The sequence below is a fragment of the Cibotium barometz genome, chromosome 12 (genome assembly GCF_041138505.1).
Source record: "Cibotium barometz isolate CiBa-2024 chromosome 12, ASM4113850v1, whole genome shotgun sequence".
Lineage (NCBI taxonomy): Eukaryota > Viridiplantae > Streptophyta > Polypodiopsida > Cyatheales > Cibotiaceae > Cibotium > Cibotium barometz.
In genome coordinates this window covers 55,509,615-55,531,566 of record NC_141057.1, presented here as the reverse complement: position 1 = coordinate 55,531,566, position 21,952 = coordinate 55,509,615, and the positions used below count along the sequence as shown (strand labels likewise).

Genomic DNA, 21,952 nt, shown 5'->3' with positions numbered 1-21,952 from the left:
TTGGGGGCTGTTTTGGAGATTCAGGGACTGTTTTGAGAGCTCCTCTAGGGCAGATTTGAGGCTCCGTTCTGGGGGCTGTTTTGGCACGGAATTTTGGGCTGGATTTGGCACCGTACCGGGCTGTTATTCGAGGCTAATTTGCATTGGTTTATGGTGTTGATTGGTACCAGATCTTAGTATTTGCTGAGCTTTGTGGAAAATCCGGTGTAGGACTGTACCCACACCTTGGTTTGTTTGTATCAATTTATTTACTGGAATAAAACAGTTCCTACGGGGGGCCGGCTGTTCCGGCTTAATGCTGTGTTCTTTTTGGTGTTGTTTATGGTTATTCCGTTGTGTCCTAAAGATTGTTTCAATACTGTGCTATCTGTCGGTGTCCCGGACATTCCGGGGTTTGTTCTCATAGGTCTGGATTGGTTTCAATTTCAATAGGTAAGTGATACCTTATTGGGTCACCTCAGCCACACCTCTCCTATAAGTGGGGAGGTTTCCCAAGCATGTGCCCATACCTCTTTATTAAAAAGCTGCGTGTTTGATAGCATAGCCAACCGGTAGGTATAAAAGGTCCAAAAACCGTGTGCTGTCCACACTTTAGTGAAGTGTGAACCAAAGTCACTTATAATTTGTCCGCCCTCACTTTGATGAAGTGTGAATCTGCAATGAGAGAAATAAGCCAAAACGCTTGAATGACTAAACAAAGAGTTTAGAGGCATACCATCTGCTTGTCTACAGCCCACAAGCAAGGTTAGAATGGAGATTCACGCGCACAGTTCATGGGTTGGCGTCCCCTCTTGCTCGTAAACTAGGCACACGAATCTTGTAGTCAATAAAACATTTCACCTGAAAACAATTTCAAGCATGCAAGTACGCTATGCACAAGAATGTGTTGTGGACAATCTCCCTTTCATTTAGCTTATAGGAGACGATTATTCTGGGCGTAGACATCACATCTCCAGGCCAATGGAATATCGTAATCTGGATATGGGGGCATACCAAAGTCCCTAGCCTCTCATCTCCAGCATATTGCCCCTTGGTGGTGTAGACATAAGTCTCCCTATCATGACGTGCGAGTCCACATGACTCTTGGTGTAGACATAAGTCCCCTACTGTCACATGCACCCCGCACGTGGATGCCACGTGGACATATCTGCGCAGTACATGTGCAAGGTCTATGGTGGTTACCTAGCCCCATCTGAGTCCTTGTTTGGGATGAGTCAGCCATGGATCCGTTGTAGAGTGTCATGGTCGAGTGTACAAGTGCCGTACATGGTCATGGTCAGTTGTACATGTCCTGCACATGATGTCAATGCTAACCCGCACACTATGTAACCCTTTGGAATGTAACACAAACATTGACATAGTGTTAACGCAATAGGCGCTCCAGTATCAACATGAGTTGAAGATGCAAGAGCTTGAGCTTTGGATGCAAAGTAGACCTTGAAGTAGCAGCCCGCAATCGGAAGCCCGAGGGTTGGCTGCAGAAAAAGAAGAGCAAAGATGACACGCAGAACACGATTTATTCCTTGTGGCTCTTGACGTGAGGACAACACTCAGGACTTCCTTGACTCATCTTCACAAGAAGGTGATTTTTAGTACGCTTAATGGTAAACTCATCCCACAGCTTGTATTCTTGGATTCATTAGTTTGAAGCTTATTTTGTTGCTAGTAGCAAGTCTAATGTGGAAAAGGTTGTGTCATGGAATACTAAGAACATAGAAACATGAGGATTGCGCTAGAACGCACAGCCACTGCTCTAATTTGTCAACAAGATCACTCACTTGGCTTTGTAGTCGTGCAAATCTGAGGAGGACAAGAAAGGGCAATCTCTATTTGGCTTGTACTGTAAATCCAATGGGATGTGTGTATGTTTGAGTCCACGACTTTCGAATGGGCATACGCATGCTTGCACAAAGTGCCGAAATGAAGCACAACGGTCGAAAGTGCAAGACTACACAACCTAGGCATTTAATGCAAGCAGCAAGGGTTAGACCCAATCGGGGTCATCCACGGGACAAAGCATGGGAGCCTTTGGCTTTAAGAACTTGAACAATGTGCCAAAACTCACTCCAAACCAAAAGGCCAAGGCAGGCAAGACCAGTGGTAAGCTCAGCTAGACTGAGCAAGCTCAGCACACGTGAAGAAAAGTGGTTTTCTGAAGCAGACCATCTCACCCCGATTCCGACTGTACGGATCTGATCAGCATCAGGCAAAATTCAAGCACCTTTTCTCTAATTCTGAAGAGCCTAAGCATCAGAGATGTCTATAATGGCTGGCCGGTTACTCTCCTTCTCTCCCACGCTACACTGCGCAAAATTACGTGAGGGAATTGGGCCTTAAAAGCTTAATCAAGCTTAAGGCTTAAGTATATAAGATTTGCTAAAATTATAATTTTTTGCTCTCTGCAAGGCCTTGAGGGGGGATTTTTTTTTTTTTGGTTAAAGCTCCCGAAAATTCATTTTGCAATTTTGAACAAATCAAAGGCTTCAACAAATTTTCCGCAACCGAGCAAGTGTGTGTGGTTTCCAATATCTCTCGACGGTATTATCCGGGAGAATACGAGTATCATTGGTGCGCTTGAATCTCGAATCGACTCGACTCTTTGAAAATTTCGGGTTCAACGATAAGTATTATCATCCTTTGCTGAATTATTTCTATCATTAATTAATCAATATCTCTATCTCTCGACTTCATTTCTTCTGGTTGCCTCTTTTGTAGGAGCAGACATAATCCTAGGGTTGGTTTCACAAGCTCACCCAACACATTGATGGGAGCGGTACATTTTTTTTTTCCAGGTTCTTCGGTACGAGCGAGGAATACCTAATGTTCCGCTCATAAGCTAGATGTAGGCTATGAGATGCTACAATCGAGCAACATGACATTGACGTCAAAAAAGTGATGGAGTTGTTGAGAAAGCAATGAGCTTTATGTCAATGAAAAGAAATCGGAGTTCTATTTGGTTGAGGTTCACTACCTTGACTACATCATAAGCTTATAGGGCATCCGATTAGATCTCGCCATTGTCCACATCCACATATTCTCAACCGCTCTCACAGATTTGCTCAAGGGTGTCAAGACCCGTAGGTAGTGCATCCACATGACTCAAGGTGGACTGTAGGCTTTCAAGGACCTTAAGATTGATTTATATGAGGCTCCTTGTGTAGCGCTTGCCTTGTGGGATGATCCATTACTCTAGGTCACACATGCGAGTAACATGGCCATAGGAGCTCTGTTTCCCATATCTATTCCACATACATGGAATTTGCTAGCATAGAGATAAAGCATGAGTACACGGAGTCTGAGGAATTTGGTACAGAGTGGGAATAGTCATTGGATGCCACAAGACCGTGCCACTTCTTGATATGTGATGATTGGCTTTTCTACAAAAGTCGGCTTTGTCTTAAAGAAGTTTCGGCTAGCTCTTCTCCATGATGCCCATGATGCCATTACTGGTGGTCATAGGGGCATTAACTCCACATTGTATAGGTTAGAGCGGCATCTTTATTGGCTCATGATGAGGTGGGATGTGTTCATGTGTGTGTAGCATTGTTCAATTTGTTAGAAGGTAAAAGCGTCTCATGGAAAGAAGGCAAAGCTGTTACAACCATTGCCAATTCCCAATGGACCTTTTCAACACATTTATATGGATTTTGTGACATATTTGCCTCCTAGTCAAGGTAAGTGTCACATGCAATGTCTCGCGATAGTTGATCATTTTAGCAAATTTGTTATGTTGATTCCTTGTAGTGCTAACGTAACTGCCAAGGACGTTGCTAATCCAACATTGATACCCGATTGGTGGCATACCTAGGATCATAGCATGAGACTGTGATGCCAAGTTCACAAGTCATTTCTAGAGGGCATTGTTTGATAATTTTGGGACTGTCATGTGCACACCCAGTCGGTGTACAAGTGACATGGCATTTATAAACATTCAGCAGATAGCACTCATGAGCATCAAGAATTATCCAGGCATTTATAGCAGTCATTCAAGCATTCACAGTAGTTGCAGCATGGTATGGGGCTGATTACAGCACCAACAGCAGAGCACAAAGAATCGGCATCATCTAGAGCATTTAAGTCAAGCATTTAAGCAATAGAAGAGGTAGCTGACTGGTATGGACAGCACCCGACCAGGTCTTTGTGGCAGCCGACAACAGGTAATTAAAGCATTTAGGTAGTCGTGAAGACATAGAAGGCTGACCGACAGCAGTAATCTGCCCGACCAGCAGCATAACATCATATATAAGAAGCACATCATCATTTCAGCAGGATATCCCATCTCTCCTCAGCATTTTCTATCCATGGAGCAAGGGAGAAGCAGATCAACAGTTTAGCCAGCATATTCAGCACATAGTTCATCGTTCCTACCTCCTACATAGAGGGATGCCGGCATCGAAGGGTGGACCTCAGCATTGGAGCAAGGAACAATCCTCATCATCAGCATTCAGCCTACCATCTTCATCTAGGACAGCATCATAGATCTATTTAGATCTCATTGTAACCCATTCATCTAATATAGCTGCATTGCATTGCATTGACACTAATTGTCTATCTCTTAAGCATCATTAAGTGAAGTTTAGCTTAGCCTAAGGTTGTGATTACTACGATCAATCCCTCACATGTCACAAGGACTAAGTTGAATTTTTCTAGTGCATTCTACTCCACCCATAGATGGACGGCCAGATACAGAGCTACAATCAATTAGCGTCAAGACTAGCAAGATAAGTGTCATCATTTGGCCACCCAATTAGTCCACCCGTGCTTTCTCATTATCTATGTACATTATACAAGAAGAGAAAACTCATGAGTACACACTAGGGAATAGGAACATGTGGGACAACCGTCTCGTGGCAAAGAGAAAATGCAGGTAGATGAGTCCATAGTCTTAAGTGCTGAACTTACTCGTATGCAGGCTCTTCTTTTTGCACAACAAGTGGAATTGAAGCTCTACTGCAACGAGGATCCATTGGTACATGATCATTTGAAGGCCAAGAAAATTGAAGCTTTAATGGATCATGCCATGGCAATGATTGCTCAAGAGTTGCACATGCAACCGGGGGATGCAACATGTGTATACTTGGCTCGTACACCGAGGATGCCTATGCAAAAAAGGCAACCATCCCTTATGTCTTGGTATCCCCATCGGTGGTTGAACAAGAACATATGAGGATGAATCCTCATGCTATTGAAGAGGAACCATCGGTGGCTTCACGCCATGCAAGTGTACCTTGTAGATGCCTTTTATAGGCTGGAAAAAGACAATATAAAGTGGCTGACTGTTGGTCTACTAGCTACCTCAACAAATACCCGACGATTTGCTGCAGTCGACTGGATACAACCTGTATAATTCTGGCCAATAGCCCTCTATGTCTAGCAACAATCCATCACCTGTCATGCACATATTCCATTCTCTGGACGACTCGCTGAAGCTCGCGCTCCCCCCCCCCCCCTGCTCGCGCTACTGCGCACCTCCCTCCTCTTCCGCCTTCGCGTTTGCTCACCCCTCCCTCCCCCCCCCCGGCTGCATTCGCGTTCGCCCCCCCTCCCCCGCCTGGCTGTCCTGCGCGCCCCAGCGCTGTAGCGCCCGCCGCCCCCTGCTCCTTTTCCTCTCCTTCGCGCCCTCCCATCTTCCTTCAGCGCCCCGCCCCCCCCATTCGCCGCCGTTGCCTTATCTTCCCCCCCGCCCCCTGTTTCGCGTTGCTCCCGTCTCCCCCCTAGGGCCCCCTTTTTTGTCTTCGCCACCTTACCTTCCCCCCTTTTTTTCTGATTTTTCTGCCCCCTGGGTTTTTTCCCCTTTTTTTTTCCGTTTTTGCCTTCCGCCCTCCCCCTCCGCCCTTGTGTGCAGCTCGGCTCTTGCAGGACTTTCCTGTTCGCTCCGCCTTCGACTTAGCTTCAGACTCTGATGGAGGCTCCTCTCGCCCCACCTCAGAGGGACTCTCCCGCAGCCCCCTCGCCCGCCCCTGAGGATACCCCCGTCAAGCTTTCTCTTTTGCTAGAAGAGGAAGCGAGCCTCACCGCAGAGGTGGAACGCCTCCAGGCACATTCCACCATTTGCCGTATCGTCGGCACTCGCCCTAGCAGAGGGGAGATCCGGGATCTTCTCCAGGCCCGCCTTCTTGCAGATGTGGGGAAGATCCTGGACGTTCAGCTACTAGGCCGTGGTCACTACCAGATCGAGTTCGAGACTGCCGAGAGCGTGGCCAAGGTCCTAGCCATGAGTCCCCTAGACATCAGGGGTGCTCGGGCATTCTTCAGACCTTGGCAGCATGGCTTTGACCCAGCAGTGGCCGAGTAGGGAGAGCGCCTCTTCCATGTTACAGTTTGCTTCCCTCGACTCCGCCGTGAGTACTTGCCGCTCCTTTCTAGGTTGGGAGCAATGGTGGGTTCGGTGCTAGAGACTGGCCCCACAACAGCTTCAGTGGTGGCCAGAGCAGCTGGGCTATCTTCCGTCAGAGTTTTGGTTCCGGACATCTCCTCCCTTCCGAAGGTCATTCAGCTACCGAGGATGGGGGGGATGGATTGATCAGAGAGTGGAGTTCTCGGGGCTCCCGAACCAGTGCTTTATTTGCAGGCAGGTTGGCCATCTGGCCAAGGCCTGTCCTCGCGTCGCCATGGGACACAGCCACTGGCGCCTGATCCGTGATTCTTGCAGCACACCGGGTGGGCAGATTCGTAGCCGCTCGGATGGGGACTCTTCTCCATCCAAGCCGCTTGCGAAGGCCCGCCGTACGGCTGAGACAACATCCACCTCAGCAGGTCATCCATGAGGATCATCTCATGGAATGTACAGGGCCTCGGCGGAGCACATTACATACGCTATTGTGGTTGCTTGAGGAAGGAGCTGCAGAGATGCGTGGTTGGTGGCAGTATTGATATTTTGATGATGCAGGAGCACCACTTGGGTGAGAGCAGGATCCGGAGATATGGTTCGGTGATGCCTGGTAGATGGGACACCTTTTGGTCTGCAGGGTTCGGCCCTTTGGGTGGACAGGGAGGAGTATGCATGGTCATTGCAGATGTATGGCGGCAGGCCATTGTGGATCGAGGGATCATTGTGCTTGGTGGAGCACAATATATCATTCTGAGGATGCATGATGAGCTCTTGGGCATGCTTAACGTCTATGCGTCCAACCATGCTAGTGCCAGAGCAGAGTTCTGGACCCAGGGATCACTGGAAAGCTCGCTGAAGCTCCCGCCGTCACCCCCTGCTCGCGCTGCTCGCCCTTCCTCGCGTCCTGTCCCCCGCCTTCCAGCGCAGTTGCGCCCCCCCCTTCTCCTCGCTTTCTCTCCCTCTCTCGCGCTGAAGCGCCCCCCTCCCCCCCCCCCTTCAGTTCGCCTTCGCGCCCCCCCACTTCAGTTCGCCTTCGCTCCCCCCCCTTCAGTTCGCCTTCGCTTCATTTCGCCTTCGCTCCCTTCAGTTCGCCTTCGCCCCCGCTTCAGTTCGCCTTCGCTTCATTTCGCCTTCGCTCCCTTCAGTTCGCCTTCGCGCCCCCTCCCCTCGTCAGCGCCCCGTCCCCCCCCCCCCCTCCGCCTCTCCTTTCGCGTTGCTCCCGCCCCCCCCTGTTTCTTCGTCGCCTTAACCCCCCCCCCCCCCCCCCACTTTTGCTGGTTTTTCCGCCCCCTAGGGTTCTTTCTTTTCTTTTCTCTCTCTCTCTTTTTTTAAAAAAAATAAAAATATTAAAAAAATCCTCCCGCCTTCCCTCTCCGTGCAGCTCGGTTCTTGCAGGTATCGCATTCGCTCCGCCTTCGCCCACAGCTTCAGACTCTGATGGAGGCTCCTCCCGCCCCACCTCAGAGGGACTCTTCTGCAGCCCCTCGGCCGCCCCTGAGGATACCCCCATCAGGCTTTCTCTTTCGCCAGAAGAGGAAGCGAGCCTCGCCGCAGAGGTGGAACGCCTCCAGGCACATTCCACCATCTGCCGTATAGTCGGCACTCGCCCCAGCAGAGGGGAGATCCGGGATCTTCTTCAGGCCCGCCTTCTTGCAGATGTGGGCAAGATCCTGGATGTACAGCTATTGGGCCGTGGACATTACCAGATCAAGTTCGAGGCCGCCCAGAGTGTTGCCAAGGTCCTTGCCATGAGTCCCCTTGACATCAGGGGTGCTCGGGCTTTCTTCAGACCTTGGCAGCATGGATTTGACCCAGCAGCGGCGGGGCAGGGAGAGCGCCTTTTTCATGTTATAGTTTGCTTCCCTGGACTCTGCCGGGAGTATCTTCCGCTCCTCCCAGGCTCGGAGCATTGGTGGGCTCGGTACTAGAGACTGGCCCCTCAGCTGCTTCAGTGGTGGCCAGAGCAGCTGGGCTACCTTCGGTCAGAGTGTTGGTGTCTGACATCTCCTCCCTTCCTAAGGTCATTCAGCTACCTAGGATAGGGGGGGGATGGATAGATCAGAGAGTGGAGTTCTCGGGGCTCCCGAATCAGTGCTTCATTTGCAGACAGGTCGGCCATCTGGCCAAGGCCTGCCCTCGCAGGAGACCCCGACCCTCACCACAGCAGGCTACTGATGGCCCGCCCACAGATTCGGCTCGGCAGGCTGCCTCCGGGACACGTGCTCAGGCCACAGAGGCCTCGGAGTGGCAGCCTGGACAAGGGCGCCGCCGAGGGAGACAGCCACAGCAGCACGTCCAGAGACCGCTGCAGGAGCAGCCACAGTCTCAGCCTCACTGGGTTCCCGTGAGGAACAGCTTTTCTCCCCTCCAGGAGGAGACCCCCGCGGCGACGACTGAGGACCAGGAGATGCCAGCACCCCCTCCTTCACCCCCCCACCCCCGTCCCCACCCACCGCCTCGCTTCCACCATCGCCTCCTCCCGCCTCCGCTCCGGTTTCGGTAGCGGCTCCCTCTCCACCCCCCTCGCCTCCCCCTTCTCCCCCTCCGCCCGCCTCACCTTCCCGGGAGGCCCTGGCAGTTCCCTGGCGTTCACCTGCAGCCCGGAGAGCGCTGAGCACTGACCTCGCTCAAGCATCACAGAGGAGACCTATGCCGATTAGGGCTTCACGGATTTCATCTATCCGCAGTCTGCTGAGTCGCCTTGGCATTAGACAGCGCTCGGAGGCTTTTGATTATACCTTCACACGGCTTTTTGGAGCAGAGGGCCCCCATGAGCCAGCACCCATCCGAGTTTATGTAGTGATACCTCCGGCCCGCGGGGAGGAGGCACTAGACTCAGCGGTGGCCTTCTCGTTCCCTCTATGTGGCCCTTGCGACCGGGAGTGGACTCTAGAGCTCGCTCTCAGTACTTTGAAGACTCAGGCAGTTGAGTTTCCTCATCACATGAGCGATCTGGAGGTGACAGATGTGATAGGCCGACTTTGGGAGTTGGCTCATTTTTTCTTGGATCCCGGGAGTGTGGATACCTCAGGGATTCGGCATTTGGTCGTTCGCATAGTGGCAGACTTAGCACGCGACCCTGGATATGTGTGTATACACGAGGTTGCTTTGTCAGAGCGGGAGGCAGTCGCCATGGGCCACAGCCATTGGCGCCTAATCCGGGATTCTTGCAGTACATCGGGTGGGCAGATTCGCAGCCGCTCGGATGGGGACTACTCTCCATCCAAGCCGCTTGCAAAGGCCCGCCGTACGGCTGAGACAGCGTCCACCTCAGCAGGGCATCCATGAGGATCATCTCATGGAATGTACAGGGCCTTGGCGGAGCACATTTTATACGCTATCGTGGTTGCTTGAGGCAGGAGCTTCAGAGATGCCTGGTTGGTGGCAGCATTGATATCTTGACGATGCAGGAGCACCACTTGGGTGAGAGAAGGATCCGGAGATATGGTTCGGTGATGCCTGGTAGATGGGACACTTTTTGGTCTGCAGCGTTTGGTCCTTTGGGTGGACAGGGAGGAGTATGCATGGTCATTGCAGATGTATGGCGGCAGGCCATTGTGGATCGAGGGATCATTGTGCCTGGTAGAGCACAGTATGTCATTCTGAGGATGCATGATGAGCTATTGGGCGTGCTCAACGTCTATGCGCCCAATCATGCTAGTGCCAGAGCAGAGTTCTGGACTCAGGTTACGGATGCATTGCCAGAGGCCGCACATTGGTGTGTTGGGGGAGACTTCAACATGCTTGAGGACCCGGCAGATAGGGTGGGAGGCAGTCATGTTACAGTGCACAGCACGGAGCTTGCAGCTTGGGACCGGTTGTGCATGTCACTGAGGATCACTGATGCATGGCAGCATGGGGCTTTCTCTCGGTCTCAAGACAGTCTTAGTTTCTCCCGGTCGGATCGCCGGCAGGGAGGGACTAATCTATCACGGATTGATCGCTTTTATGTGGGCGACTGGTTAGGGGAGCGAGGGGGCTCCGTTGGCATTCTCGCTGGCACCTCATTTTCAGATCATGCGCCAGTTATCTTGACATTGGAGGAGAGGACACGGGAGCCCAGCTTGCAGTTGAGGATCCCACAGAGGGTACTTACAGATCCCAGTCTCGCTGAGGACATTGAGAGGATCTGGCATGATAGTCAGTGCTCTGACCAGGATGCAGCGGGCCAGTGTGCCCAGGGACTCATCGATCTTAGCTCTTTTCTGCATGCTGCAGCTTTGACACAGTTGGGAGAGATTCGCGAGCGGGAGCATCGGCTGAGACGTAGCCTTGCTTCGCTACAGCGCCTACAGGAGCAGCAGCCTGCATGTGAGTGGGTGGCGTCCCAGCTGAGCCAAGCACGCTAGGAGGTTGGAGAGGTAGAGGAGCAGAGACATGAGTTTTACTATCGTCGTCAGGCCTCTCAGTGGACGCAGCTTGGCGATAGAGTGACTGGAGAGTTTTTTGAGATCACTGGGCTCCGTCATGCGCGAGCAGGAGTCCGCCAGCTTGGTAGACCGGATGGATCGGTAGCTACTGAGCTCGGGGAGATCAGAGCCATTGCCACTGCATTCTATAGAGACCTGCTTTCAGCGGAGCCTGCCACTGAGGATCGAGATGTTTGCAGACAGACTGTGTGGGCCCATGTGCAGAGGAGGGTCACAGACCGTATGCGTACAGTTCTAGGTGCGCCTCTGTCAGAGATTGAGCTTGCCGAGGCCTTGAGGGTCCTGCCGCGACATAGTTGCCCAGGGGAGGAGGGACTGACGCCGGCCTTTTTTATGCGCTATTGGGACCTTTTGGGGCCAGGCCTCCGCAGGGGCTTTCAGCATGTCTTGGACACTGGGGTGATGCCGCAGAGCTTTTCAGAGGGCTTGATCTATCTTATCCCCAAGGGGGAGGGAGTATCAGATGATATTAGGCATTGGAGGCCTATTACGATCCTCAATACTGTCTACAAGGTCTTAGCAAAGGCCTTGAGTTTGAGGATCCAGCCGTTCCTGGGGGAGTTGATTCATGCTACTCAGACAGGATTTGTCAAGGAGCGCAGTATCCTTGACAACATCTTTACTTTCTGGGAGGCGACGGCCCGAGCTAGATTTCTTGGCGAGGACTTGGTCGTGATTCTTCTCGATTTTGAGAAGGCATACGATAGAGTTGATTGGGGTTTCTTAGAGGGCACTATGCTTCGCCTGGGCTTTGAGCCAGGATGGATCAGAGGGGTGGCGGCTCTGTATTCCACAGCTCGCAGCCAGGTGTTGATTGCAAGAGGACGGGGGCCGAGTTTTGAGCTGACCAGATCAGTCCGTCAGGGGTGTCCCCTCGCCCCTTTTCTTTTTCTCTTCTTTGCGGAGGCTATGAGCATGTATTTGACGGCAGAGGAGGTCGGTTTGAGAGGACTTCAGCTCCCAGTCCGGGGGGAGGACCTGCTTGATGCTGAGTTTGCAGACGACACGGGCTTATTTTTGCATGGCCAAGAGGCCAATCTTCTTCGGGCAGAGCAGTCGCTCCAGGTTTTTAGTGCAGCTTCGGGAGCATTGATCAATTGGCGCAAGACAGTGGCCTTTTGGATCGGTAGTGCTCCCACTCCGGCATGGAGCCCGGACCCCGGTTTTAGATGGATTCCTCCAGGCACAGCAGTGCGGTATTTGGGATGCCAGATTGGCCTAGATTTGTCACCTGAGCAGCAGATTGCCCCGCTTCTTCTGAGCATTCGGAAGAAGCTTTTGTATTGGAGTACAGCTCGACTATCCTTGGCTGGGAGGGTGGTGGTGGCAAATCAGGTCCTGTTAGCGACCATGTGGTACATTACGTCTTGCTGGATCTTCTCGAGCTCTTGCATCAGCTAGATACAGAGGCTGATCAGGAACTTTCTGTGGAACGGTCAGCCAGCTCGGGCAAAGGTTGCATGGGCAGTTATTACACTTCCGCTGGCTCAGGGAGGTTTGGGCATTATAGATCCAGTCGATCAGAGTAGAGCTTTATTGGGGAAGCTTATCGTTCGGGGGTTGCTTCGAGGCGCTGAGCCTTGGAAAGAGCTCCTCTTGCAGCGGCTGCAGGCTTGGGCGCCCCCTAGCAGGGGGCACTTGGGCACCAGAGATTCGCTGGATCTTTATAGAGATGAGGAGGACAGGCCTCAGTAGAGGATGGGAGGACAGATTTGCTTTGAGTATCCTGAGAGCTTGGGAGCTGCTGAGACCGGGGCTCTCTCAGCGACCTCCTCCTTGTGTTGAGGAGCGGGCCAGACAGCCGCTCATCTGGAGCCCAGTGGTTCGCACAGAGCAGGGTCATATGCTGGGTTCTCGGCCTCAGCTAGCCTGGGGGCCTTTAGCGGCAGGCCCAGCTCGTAGTTTTGGAGACTGGCAGGCCTTCTGCAGTCTACCAGAGGAGATCCAGGTGGAGAGGCTGAGTCACTTCAGAGGGGGGTTGATTATGAGGGATGATATTCAGAGCCGTAACTCCAACCAGCGCTGATTACAGGTGCCGTCTATACTTCAGCTGCACCTCAGCCTCTCCTGCAGGCGGCTGTCACCTCCACAAGGCTGCACAGCTGCAGCTGCTCCCACAGGTGGCTGAATTTCAGCAGGCTGCGCTGTCCTCACCTCCACGTTGAAGTTATCTGCAGATAACCCATCTTCTATCAGCTGTCACCTCCAATAGGTTGAGCTGCTGTACAGGCCAGAGGCGGCTGCCTTTTCCTATGCAGGCGACCATAACAAGCAAGGTGTGCAACCTCTCCTTCTCCTCCTCTACACAGTAGCTACTATCAACAGAAGGATACAATTGGCTTCCTTCCTCCACGCTGCAGTCAGGCCTCTCCGCCCTTGCAAGTGGATGCTTCTTCTCTCACAGCAGGCGGCTGTACCCTTTGTGGTGGTGCTTGTCTTGATAGTTCTACACGAGGCAACTCTTTCTTCAACAAGGGTGGCTTCATATTCTACACAAACACCACAAGTATTGGTTTTCTATCAACCATCTACAAGTAAGTGAATTTCAGATTTCAATAAAGTATTTTATGTTTAAATCTGATAAAGGATTCATTCCGCTCGGCCAACACCCGTTCGGTGCCGGGTTGTCCAAGCTATATTGGCGAACCTCGGTCCAAAGGTGCTGAGATCGGGAGAGCCAGGCGTTAGTACGAGAGCGCCTGTTTGTGCGTGGTCTCGGAACACCAGTGAGGCGCTCTCCGCGGAGTCCAGTGAAAGCACAGGACCGTAGCGATTGGACCACACTAGTGGTCGTTCTGCTTCGAGCTTCTACATCGAAATTCGAGCCTACTTGTTTGGTACTGTTTTCATATGTACATGGACATTATCTGGTTCTTGGAACCCATGGAGCATTGTATTTATTAAATACTCCCAATAAATATATCATATATTGAGGGGGGGGTCGGCCCGTTCCGGCCCCAGTGCTGGTGTCCATCTTTCCATTTCATTTCATTTAAATTTCAAGTTGTTTTAAGTTGTCCATTTCATATTTGTGGTTTTAAAGTTGTGCTATTAAGCGTGTGGGTGTCCAACGGAGTCTTTCCCACTTGACGGGATCGGTTTCACTTGAGGACTTTATTACCACTGTAGTTTATATTCTTGCTTCCTTTCCTCGTTGTGAGGAGTCTATCTCTACTTCTCTTTGTGATGCTTCTGAGAATGCCCTTCCCTCTGCCAGTTCTGCGTTGGGTTTGATGTGGTGTGCAAGTTTGTTGTTTTGGAGGATGGACTTTTGGACCTGGTGGGATGCTTTGGATCTGTGGTTGCTAACCGTGCCTGGGGCACAGTGGTACTTTCAAAGTTTTTTGGATTTGGATCAGAATCAGGTTGGGCTTGTGCAAGTCCGACGACATCATTTGTTAGAGGGGGATGTGGAGTCCTTTCATCTGGCGATGCCCACCTTAGTGGAGTGTGCTTATGTACAACATTAGCAACTCATGGTGCGGAGTTTGATCAGATGGACCACATCTTTTCTTCAGAGTCTTTACATCTTGCGATGCCGACCTTTCGAGAGGATACTTCTTTTCAGCATTTGGCAACTCTTGTTACAAAGTTTGAGCAGATGGACTTAGAGGGTTCCAGTGAGGAGCAGCCTACTTCTCCCTGGATTGATTATCTACAGGATCTGATCTTGGTTGGTTTTGAGTTTTTTCATACCTTCTCTAGGTTGGCAACATGCCATATGACTTTGGGGAGTGTTCTAACACTTGGGTTTGGCACTATTATTTGGAGCAGCTCGTCGCAACCTACTTGGTTGTTTTCTTCCAGAGGAGCGGTGTACCTGGCAGCTTGTTCTATTGCTTTTGTAGCTGAGTTGCTGAGGAGATTGCTTAGGAGGATATCCCCTAGTTTTGAGAATCTCATAATATCATTATATAGTGGCAGGTATGGGGACTCCCCACGGGCGACTGGTGGCATATTTGGATGTAGATGGTGCAAAGTAGCATACCACAAGGTAGATGTCATGGGCTCTCTGTGTACTGATCCTCACCCATATAAATTGTGCATCCTCATCCCGTTTGATCACCTGTATCACATGCTGTAGGTCCTCCCTATAGAGTATGGCCACTCCTCCCAAGCCTCTAGTGCCTCCTACTGTACGGGAGTGTGGACGGTTGACGGACTCCCATCTATATCCCCTCACCTCTAGCCAGCTCCTCTGGCATTGGTGTGTCTCTGTGTAAGGGATTATGTCACGCCCTCTAAATGTGTCCTCAATCTGTCCGTAGAGCTCCATTGCAGTTCTAGACCGCAATCTCTAGTGTGGTCCCATAGGTTGCACAGCGTCATGTAGAGTGCTGGTCTGTGATAATCACCCGCCCATCTCTGTGTACTGCCCACTTCCCGGCTTTCCGGGCCTCCATCACTTGTACCATTCCTGCCCGTTTGTGCTCCACTTGCATCGGTGTGAGGTCATCTCCTAGGTAGATCTTGGTTCCTTTCAGTGTGGCCCTCTTTTGCAAGGCGACTTACATGAAATGGTAGATGAGTAAAGCACAAACATAGGTGTGAAGTAAGTTTAACCTGGTTTATGATAGAGTGTCGGAGGAGGGACGTGTTGTGTTGTGTAATGACAAGATTTCCCTACATCCTAAGGTGGTTACGTAATTAGGAGACCTAGAGGGCTCACCAATGTGTGTGCAAGTAGCCATGATTTGGGTGCTTTTTTTCTCCAAGAATAGATCCTTCAATTAGTCAAAAGGAAAATGTCCACTGTGCATGAGGGAAAAGTCACATTGGGGGCTTGTACTGCCAACAAGTCCGTTGTCCATAAGAGTGAAGAAGGGACCCAGGATCTAAGTGTGCAAGAAGACTTGGTGTTGCTGCATCTGGGCTGAGTCACCGGTGAGGCGCTTCCATCGCTCCGAAGGGTGTGAATGATGTCTGTCCAAATGGACCGGACAGTCTTTGTAGGTACTAGGCAGGGTTAGGGAGCCGTTGATAGCCTCACAATATTGGACTTGCCTGCACCTCTACAATGAATAGGGCGCCCCATGAGAAGAAGCTTGTCCCTACATTGCCGATCCCCAGGTCTATGACTTCGTCCAACAATAGGTTTTTATTCTAATCCACTGCCTTAGTGGCACTAGAGGATTTCTAGGGAAAAGAGATCCAAGTGTGACCTCGGTTGTCTTCTAGCCACACTTACATAGTGGGCTCTGGTGTATGGGATGTGAAGGTTTGGGCAAACAGTATTACTCGGTGTTGGTCTAGCCTTAAGCTTGGTGGTGGTGAGCTTGCCAACCCTGAGTATTAAGGTGTTTAAGCTTAATCGGTGTTTGCAGGTCTTGGGTGGGAGTAGGGGTCCGATTTAGGAGGGCAAGGCTGGATGTGCAAGTGAGGGTTAATGTAACTGAAGGGGGGAATTTGTTTAATAAGCCACATAAATTTCTTGGTTAAATGGGCTAACCTTAATGTGATGCTTTGTTGTCCTTAAATTTCCCATAAGAATGTTTGTCCATATTTAAATAATGTAAGAATTGAATCATGGAAAATGTGTTGCAGAAATTATGCTTGAGCTGTGGGGCACCTGTACCTTCTGAATCCTTGATTCCAAATTATGGTATGTAGAATATCAATGAAGGCCAGTCATAATCTCCTTTTTTTGATACATCCTCCAATGTGGTGACGTTTTTGTGTTGTAGGTTTGATTAAGCCTTTAATGCTAGGAAATAACCTGAGCTTTCCAGGTTATGTATGTTTTAAGTGTCCATATTTCAGGTGTGACATGATGTGGACTTGCTGAGAGAGAATGTGTTTTTAGGTGCTCGTACTTGTTCATCTAAGACTTGACCTGTGTGGTGGGTTCAGCTCTTCGTTCTGCTGTTCTGGCATATAAATTTGAGGGAATAAGAAGGAAGAAGGACTTTTTGACACAGCCAGAAAGTTCTGATGGAAAGAAAACCAGTCGGGTAAGCAGTTCAAATTTTAAAGATTGCATTAGGCATGTAACTTTTCTTCATGACCTTTTACATTTCTTTGTGTGATAATGAGAACTACAAAACTGGAGAGCCTGCTGCAAGGGATAAAACACCACTCCATGGCTATGCCAGAGGCATGTGCATCATGCCACTGGACCCCTGTGAGATTACCAGGTTGGGGTTAGGGACTTACAAAATTTAACGGGAGCTGGAGATGGAGGAAAGATGACTATAAGAGTAGTGAGTTTTGGGTAGCTCCTATGAGTCAAAGGTCAGCAGTTATGTCACTGCAATCTCCAAGTAGAATGATGTGTCTTTGCTGCGAGAAGCCATGATATCATAATATAAGGGAGGAAATGATGATTGTCACCCTCTAATTGCCTTACTGACGTATGGTGACCTAGTGTAAGGGAAGTAAGATGCAACGATTAAAATATGTGAATTCTTCTAATCCACATATCCTGTGCGTTTGTATCCTCCTTCATTTAGAGACAATCCTTGAGAAATGTGATCTGAAAAGCATAGCTACTCCACCTGAGCCACTTTCCACTTGATACTTGCATCTCCGACCTGAAAGCAGTAATCCCCCTCTCAAGGCTTCGGTGTCTCTCCGCATAGAAAGTTCTTTTTCCTCATCTCACTTTTTTTTTGGGGGGATTTTGTTGCAAAAAATCAACCCTCTGCTTCAATTGGAGCTCTTGCAGGATAGTTTTCTAAAATATGACAAGGATCATCAAATTGAAGCTCTTGCAGCCACAATTTTGGGACTAAATTAAGCCTCTTGCATCAAGTTGGAGCCAATGCATCAACGAAAATTTGGGTTTTTTCCTCTATAGATCCCAATTTGTACAATTACAAATCCTCTGCCTTGTCAACCACTTGGCAACTCCGACACAAAAGGACAAATCATTATTGACACATCATTGGGAAGTTTTTAAAACTTCAAAAATTTATCCATTTCCTATTTAATGTTTAGTTCATGGGTATGCCCTGTGGGTTCCCCAAAATTGATTGTAATAAATGTTGTGAGAGTGTGTCAGTCTTTCAAGTGTGTTCCATCTTTGTAATAAGCCTTAAATCTTATAAAAAGCTCCATAATTTTGTGTCATACCATGCTTAGAGCAAGGGGGGGTGTCTCGGTAAGCTGATGTAGGCTCCCATGTGTGGTCAAGCTCTTCTATCAGGCCTGGTAGGATGGTTTTAGGTGTTGGCACACTGTGTTCTTTTGTATCATGTGTTCCATTTCGGAGCCCAAATCACCATGGCTATTGAAGGTCTTCTCAAGCATCTCCACCTTCACTCTGAAGGGAGGTTTGTTTGGATTGAGAGTCTCATGTGTGTGTGAACACCTATTTGTGTGTGTACGTGTGTGCATGTGAACATCCCCTAAAAAGGTTATTGTTCTAGTAGTGTGTGAACTCACTCTTATAAGTGGATAAGATAAGTGTGCTCATGTGGCATTGGGTCTTTAGTAGACGCTTAATATATATCTTTCTTTCTTTCTTTCTACATGACATTCAGTATGGGATCTCACAATTCAACAGATTTATGCACAACCGAGGTACTAAGCATTGGCAGTGTTGGAATGATACCCATCTTAGGGAGAGCCATTTAAATGTCCATGGTGTAAAGCCCAAAAACCTGAGAAATGAGAGTCTTGTAATTAATGACCCTTAGAAGAGTGCACCTTAAAGTAAACCTCGCTTGTCCCAGATGTCAAGTAGAGCCCGCCTGCCCCTGATGCCAAGTAGCTTGAGGTATTCGGGGGTGTAGAGCTCCTGAGAGGATTTGGGGCTTTATAGCTCAACTTCCGTGCAGATTGAGGAGAGCGACTGTTTAGCTCTATTGCTTGGTTCACTCAGTGTGGTCCACAAATATTTTTTGAGGGTAGGGATCAAGAGACTGCCGTAATGATATGCAGAGGTGTGGCCCAACGCTGCATGCTATAGGATATACCTCATACCCAGTATAGATCACCTTTGTAGAGGGTTGATACTACTTGTGAGCTCACTGGCAGTATCACAGCTTGGCAGATTTGGAAGGCCAAATGCAGAGAGGTTATTGAGGGCACTCAAATATACGGCACTTAGTGCATTTGTACCATATGGGGAGATATTATTCACACTCTTATGGCCACATGGGCTCGTATACAAGGACCTTCCAAATTTGCGCATGCAAAGCACACTGTTTTTATGAGGGAGTGGGATCAAGGGATTTTTTTCTCAATGACCCTCACAAGACTCTCTTGGCACCTTTGTGCCCCACATTGGTTGAGATCAACCTACATTTTTTGATGAGGTTTTGTTTTGTTCTGGCTTCCAGCCACGATTTCGCAAGGTTTATTCATACTTATTAGAAGTCTTCTTTCTGCAAAAAAAAAAGAAAAAAAGAGTGCACCTTAAAGTAAATTAAAAGCCAGTAAGAGGTGAAGGAATCCACGCCTACTACAAGTGGATGAGCCTTGAATACTAACCACTAATGTTCCGGCTACCTTTAATACTATGATAGACTGAATTTTCAGAAATCATAGGGCTTTTATAAGCATCATTTTCGACGATATTTTAGTATTTTGCAAGAGCCAAGAAGAGCACAAGATGCACTTGAAAGTGGTTTTTATGAGTTGAGGAAGCATAACCTCATGATTAATGGCAAAACTTTCGGAGATTCACTATCTTGGCCACACAATGTCTAAAGATGGCATGCGAATGGATCTTGTGAAGATCCAAGCTATTAAGAACCGGATGGAACTCAAATCCATACATGAGATTCACATACTACAGGAGGTTCATATATCACTTTGTAGTGATTGCCTTGCCACTGTGTGAATTGACAAAAGTTGAATTCAAACCTATAGCAACACGGGCAATGATTGCCTTGCCATTGCATGAAACAGGCTACGCTTAGATGGTCTAACACACTTCATTAAGTTTTGGGTGACCAAAACTCAGTTATAAGTTATGAGCAGCCCTATGTTCGCCCTATGGCTGGTTGCTCCCTTTGTACAAAGGGAGCAACCAGCCATGTGTCCATTCAAGCTTGCACCACAAGGCACTTGTCCTCTCTACCTGACACCTAGAGTGAACAAGTCACCATCTCTCTCTTCCCTCTCTCTAGAAGTAGGCGCCCCCTTCATGAGGCCTCTTTGGCTGTATTTTCTGCACTTTTCTCCTTCCCAACTCCATATGCAAGGTTGCTAGTGTGTTTTCCAAGCTTCCAAGAGTGTTTCTAGGTGGTGTTCACTCTTCCACACACTCCCAATGACTGAAATTCAGCAAAATAGCTCTTATTTTTTGCTATAATTTTTGGTCTTTTTATTGAAAACCTTAATTTTAGCCTTCCTTTCTCAAGTTGAACCATAGGGGAAGCTTTTGCTGAAAAAACAATGGCAAATGAGGCACGAGGATTGAGCTTAGTGGACCAAGAAGGACCGTCCAAGGGGGTGTCGCTGGGAAGCATGCCTGAATCCCGCATGGTCTATTGGTACCAGTGGGGTAAAGGGTCCCTCGGTGGTTGTCGGGAGGGGCGGATGAAGGCTCCTCAAGTGACGGAGTAATAGCCGATTGATTAGGTTCATGTGGCACAGTCGGAGATTCTCGTTTGGGTGGTATGGGTTGCGGAAGGTGAAGTTAGTCCCGCTCATCAAAGACAATGTCTCGATGAACGAAGACTTTGTTCGATCTTGGATCAAAGACTTTGTACACCTTTGATTCAGAAGAGTAGCCCACAAAAATGAGCAACTCACTCCTTGGCTCAAGCTTGCCTCTCATGTCATTCGGAGTGTGCGTGTAATCACGACATTTAGAGACACGAAGATGGGAAACATTAAGTTTCTCGCCATAAAGTGCCTCAAACGGAGTCCTGTGAGGGTTAACTATAGGGTACCAGTTGAGAAGGTACATCGCAGTGTTGATCGATTCTGACCAAAGGTGTTCAGGCAACTCTACTGCAAAGAGCATGGAGCGTGCCACATCCATAACGGTACGCTGCACCACTCCATTTTGTGAGGGGGAGTTGGTGGAGGTGAGCTAGCGTTGAATGCTGTGCTCTTGCAAGAGTTTGGCGAATTGATGGGAGATAAGCTCACCACCATTGTCACTACGGGCAATCCCCGGTTACTCACTAACCGAACCCACGTGGTAAAGTATTTGAAAGCATCTCCACCAACACATGGTAGCAACAATCTGCAAGGGAGCATGTAGGACAAGAGAACACTACATAGGGTATGTAATCATGGAGTCCGGCTCCTCCCTCTTGCTACTTGCTTCCTTATTTAAGCATCAAAGCTTACCAATTGCAAGTAGAGTCCATGAAAGCGGAAGTCTTCGCGATGGAAGCATTTGGAGTGTTGAAATCTTTGTTTTGTCGTGATCCTTTGCGACAAAAGTCTTCAAGAGGATGAAGCGAAACCAGGGAAAGCTTTCCCTATGGTTCAACTTGAGAAAGGCTAAATTTAGGGTTTTCAGCAAAAAGACAAAAAATTGCAACAAAAAAAACGAGGTGTTTTGCTGAATTTCAGTCATTGGGAGTGTGTGGAAGAGTGAACACCACCTAGAAACACTCTTGGTAGTTTGGAAAACACACTAGCAAGCTTGGATATGGAGTTGGGAAGGAGAAAAGTGCAGAAAAGAGATGATCAGTTGTCCACTCTAGGTGTTAGGTAGAGAGGACAAGTGCCTTGTGGTGCAAGCTTGAATAGACACATGGCTGGTTGCTCCCTTTGTACAAAGGGGATAAGGTTTGGGTAGTGGGTATTGGGTTTTATCCACCTCGGAACATCAGTGTGTGCGAACACAGGGTTGGTCGTAACTTATAAGTGAGTTTTGGTCGCCCAAAATTTAATTAAGTGTGTACACACTCACTTATAAATTAGTGCTAATTTCTAAGGCCAGGTTTTTAACCAATACTTACCACCTGTCACATGCCACATAACCATGTCAGTAGACAGTTTCACTCGCACGGTTCATGGTGATACAAAATCTACTCTAGTTGCAAAATCTCCTCAAGCTCATCCACTTGTGGTGAATCCCCAATGACCAGCTCATTGGGCTCAGGTCCTACATATTTGCGAAAAGACTAGCATTAAAAGCATTGTGTATATGCCAATGACTAGGTAATTCCAACGTGAAAGCCACTTCATTGATCTTCTGAATCACTCGAAAAGGGCCAGAGTACCTAGTTGCAAGCTTAGGGTATGCACCCTCTTTGCCAAACCTCTTTGCAAGTCTTGTTTT

The 21,952-nt window shown here is 49.0% G+C and overlaps 1 protein-coding gene across 2 annotated transcripts in view; it reads left to right on the top strand.

Moving 5' to 3' along the window:
- Window positions 1-21,952, top strand: part of LOC147633605 (uncharacterized) — a 103,895-nt gene that overhangs the window by 12,691 nt on the left and 69,252 nt on the right. For both annotated transcript variants that reach the window (XM_086806734.1, XM_086806733.1), the window contains exons 3-4: window positions 16,306-16,363; window positions 16,612-16,712. In XM_086806734.1, coding sequence (XP_086662860.1) covers window positions 16,306-16,363; window positions 16,612-16,712 — 159 coding nt within the window. The remainder of the gene's footprint in view (window positions 1-16,305; window positions 16,364-16,611; window positions 16,713-21,952) is intronic.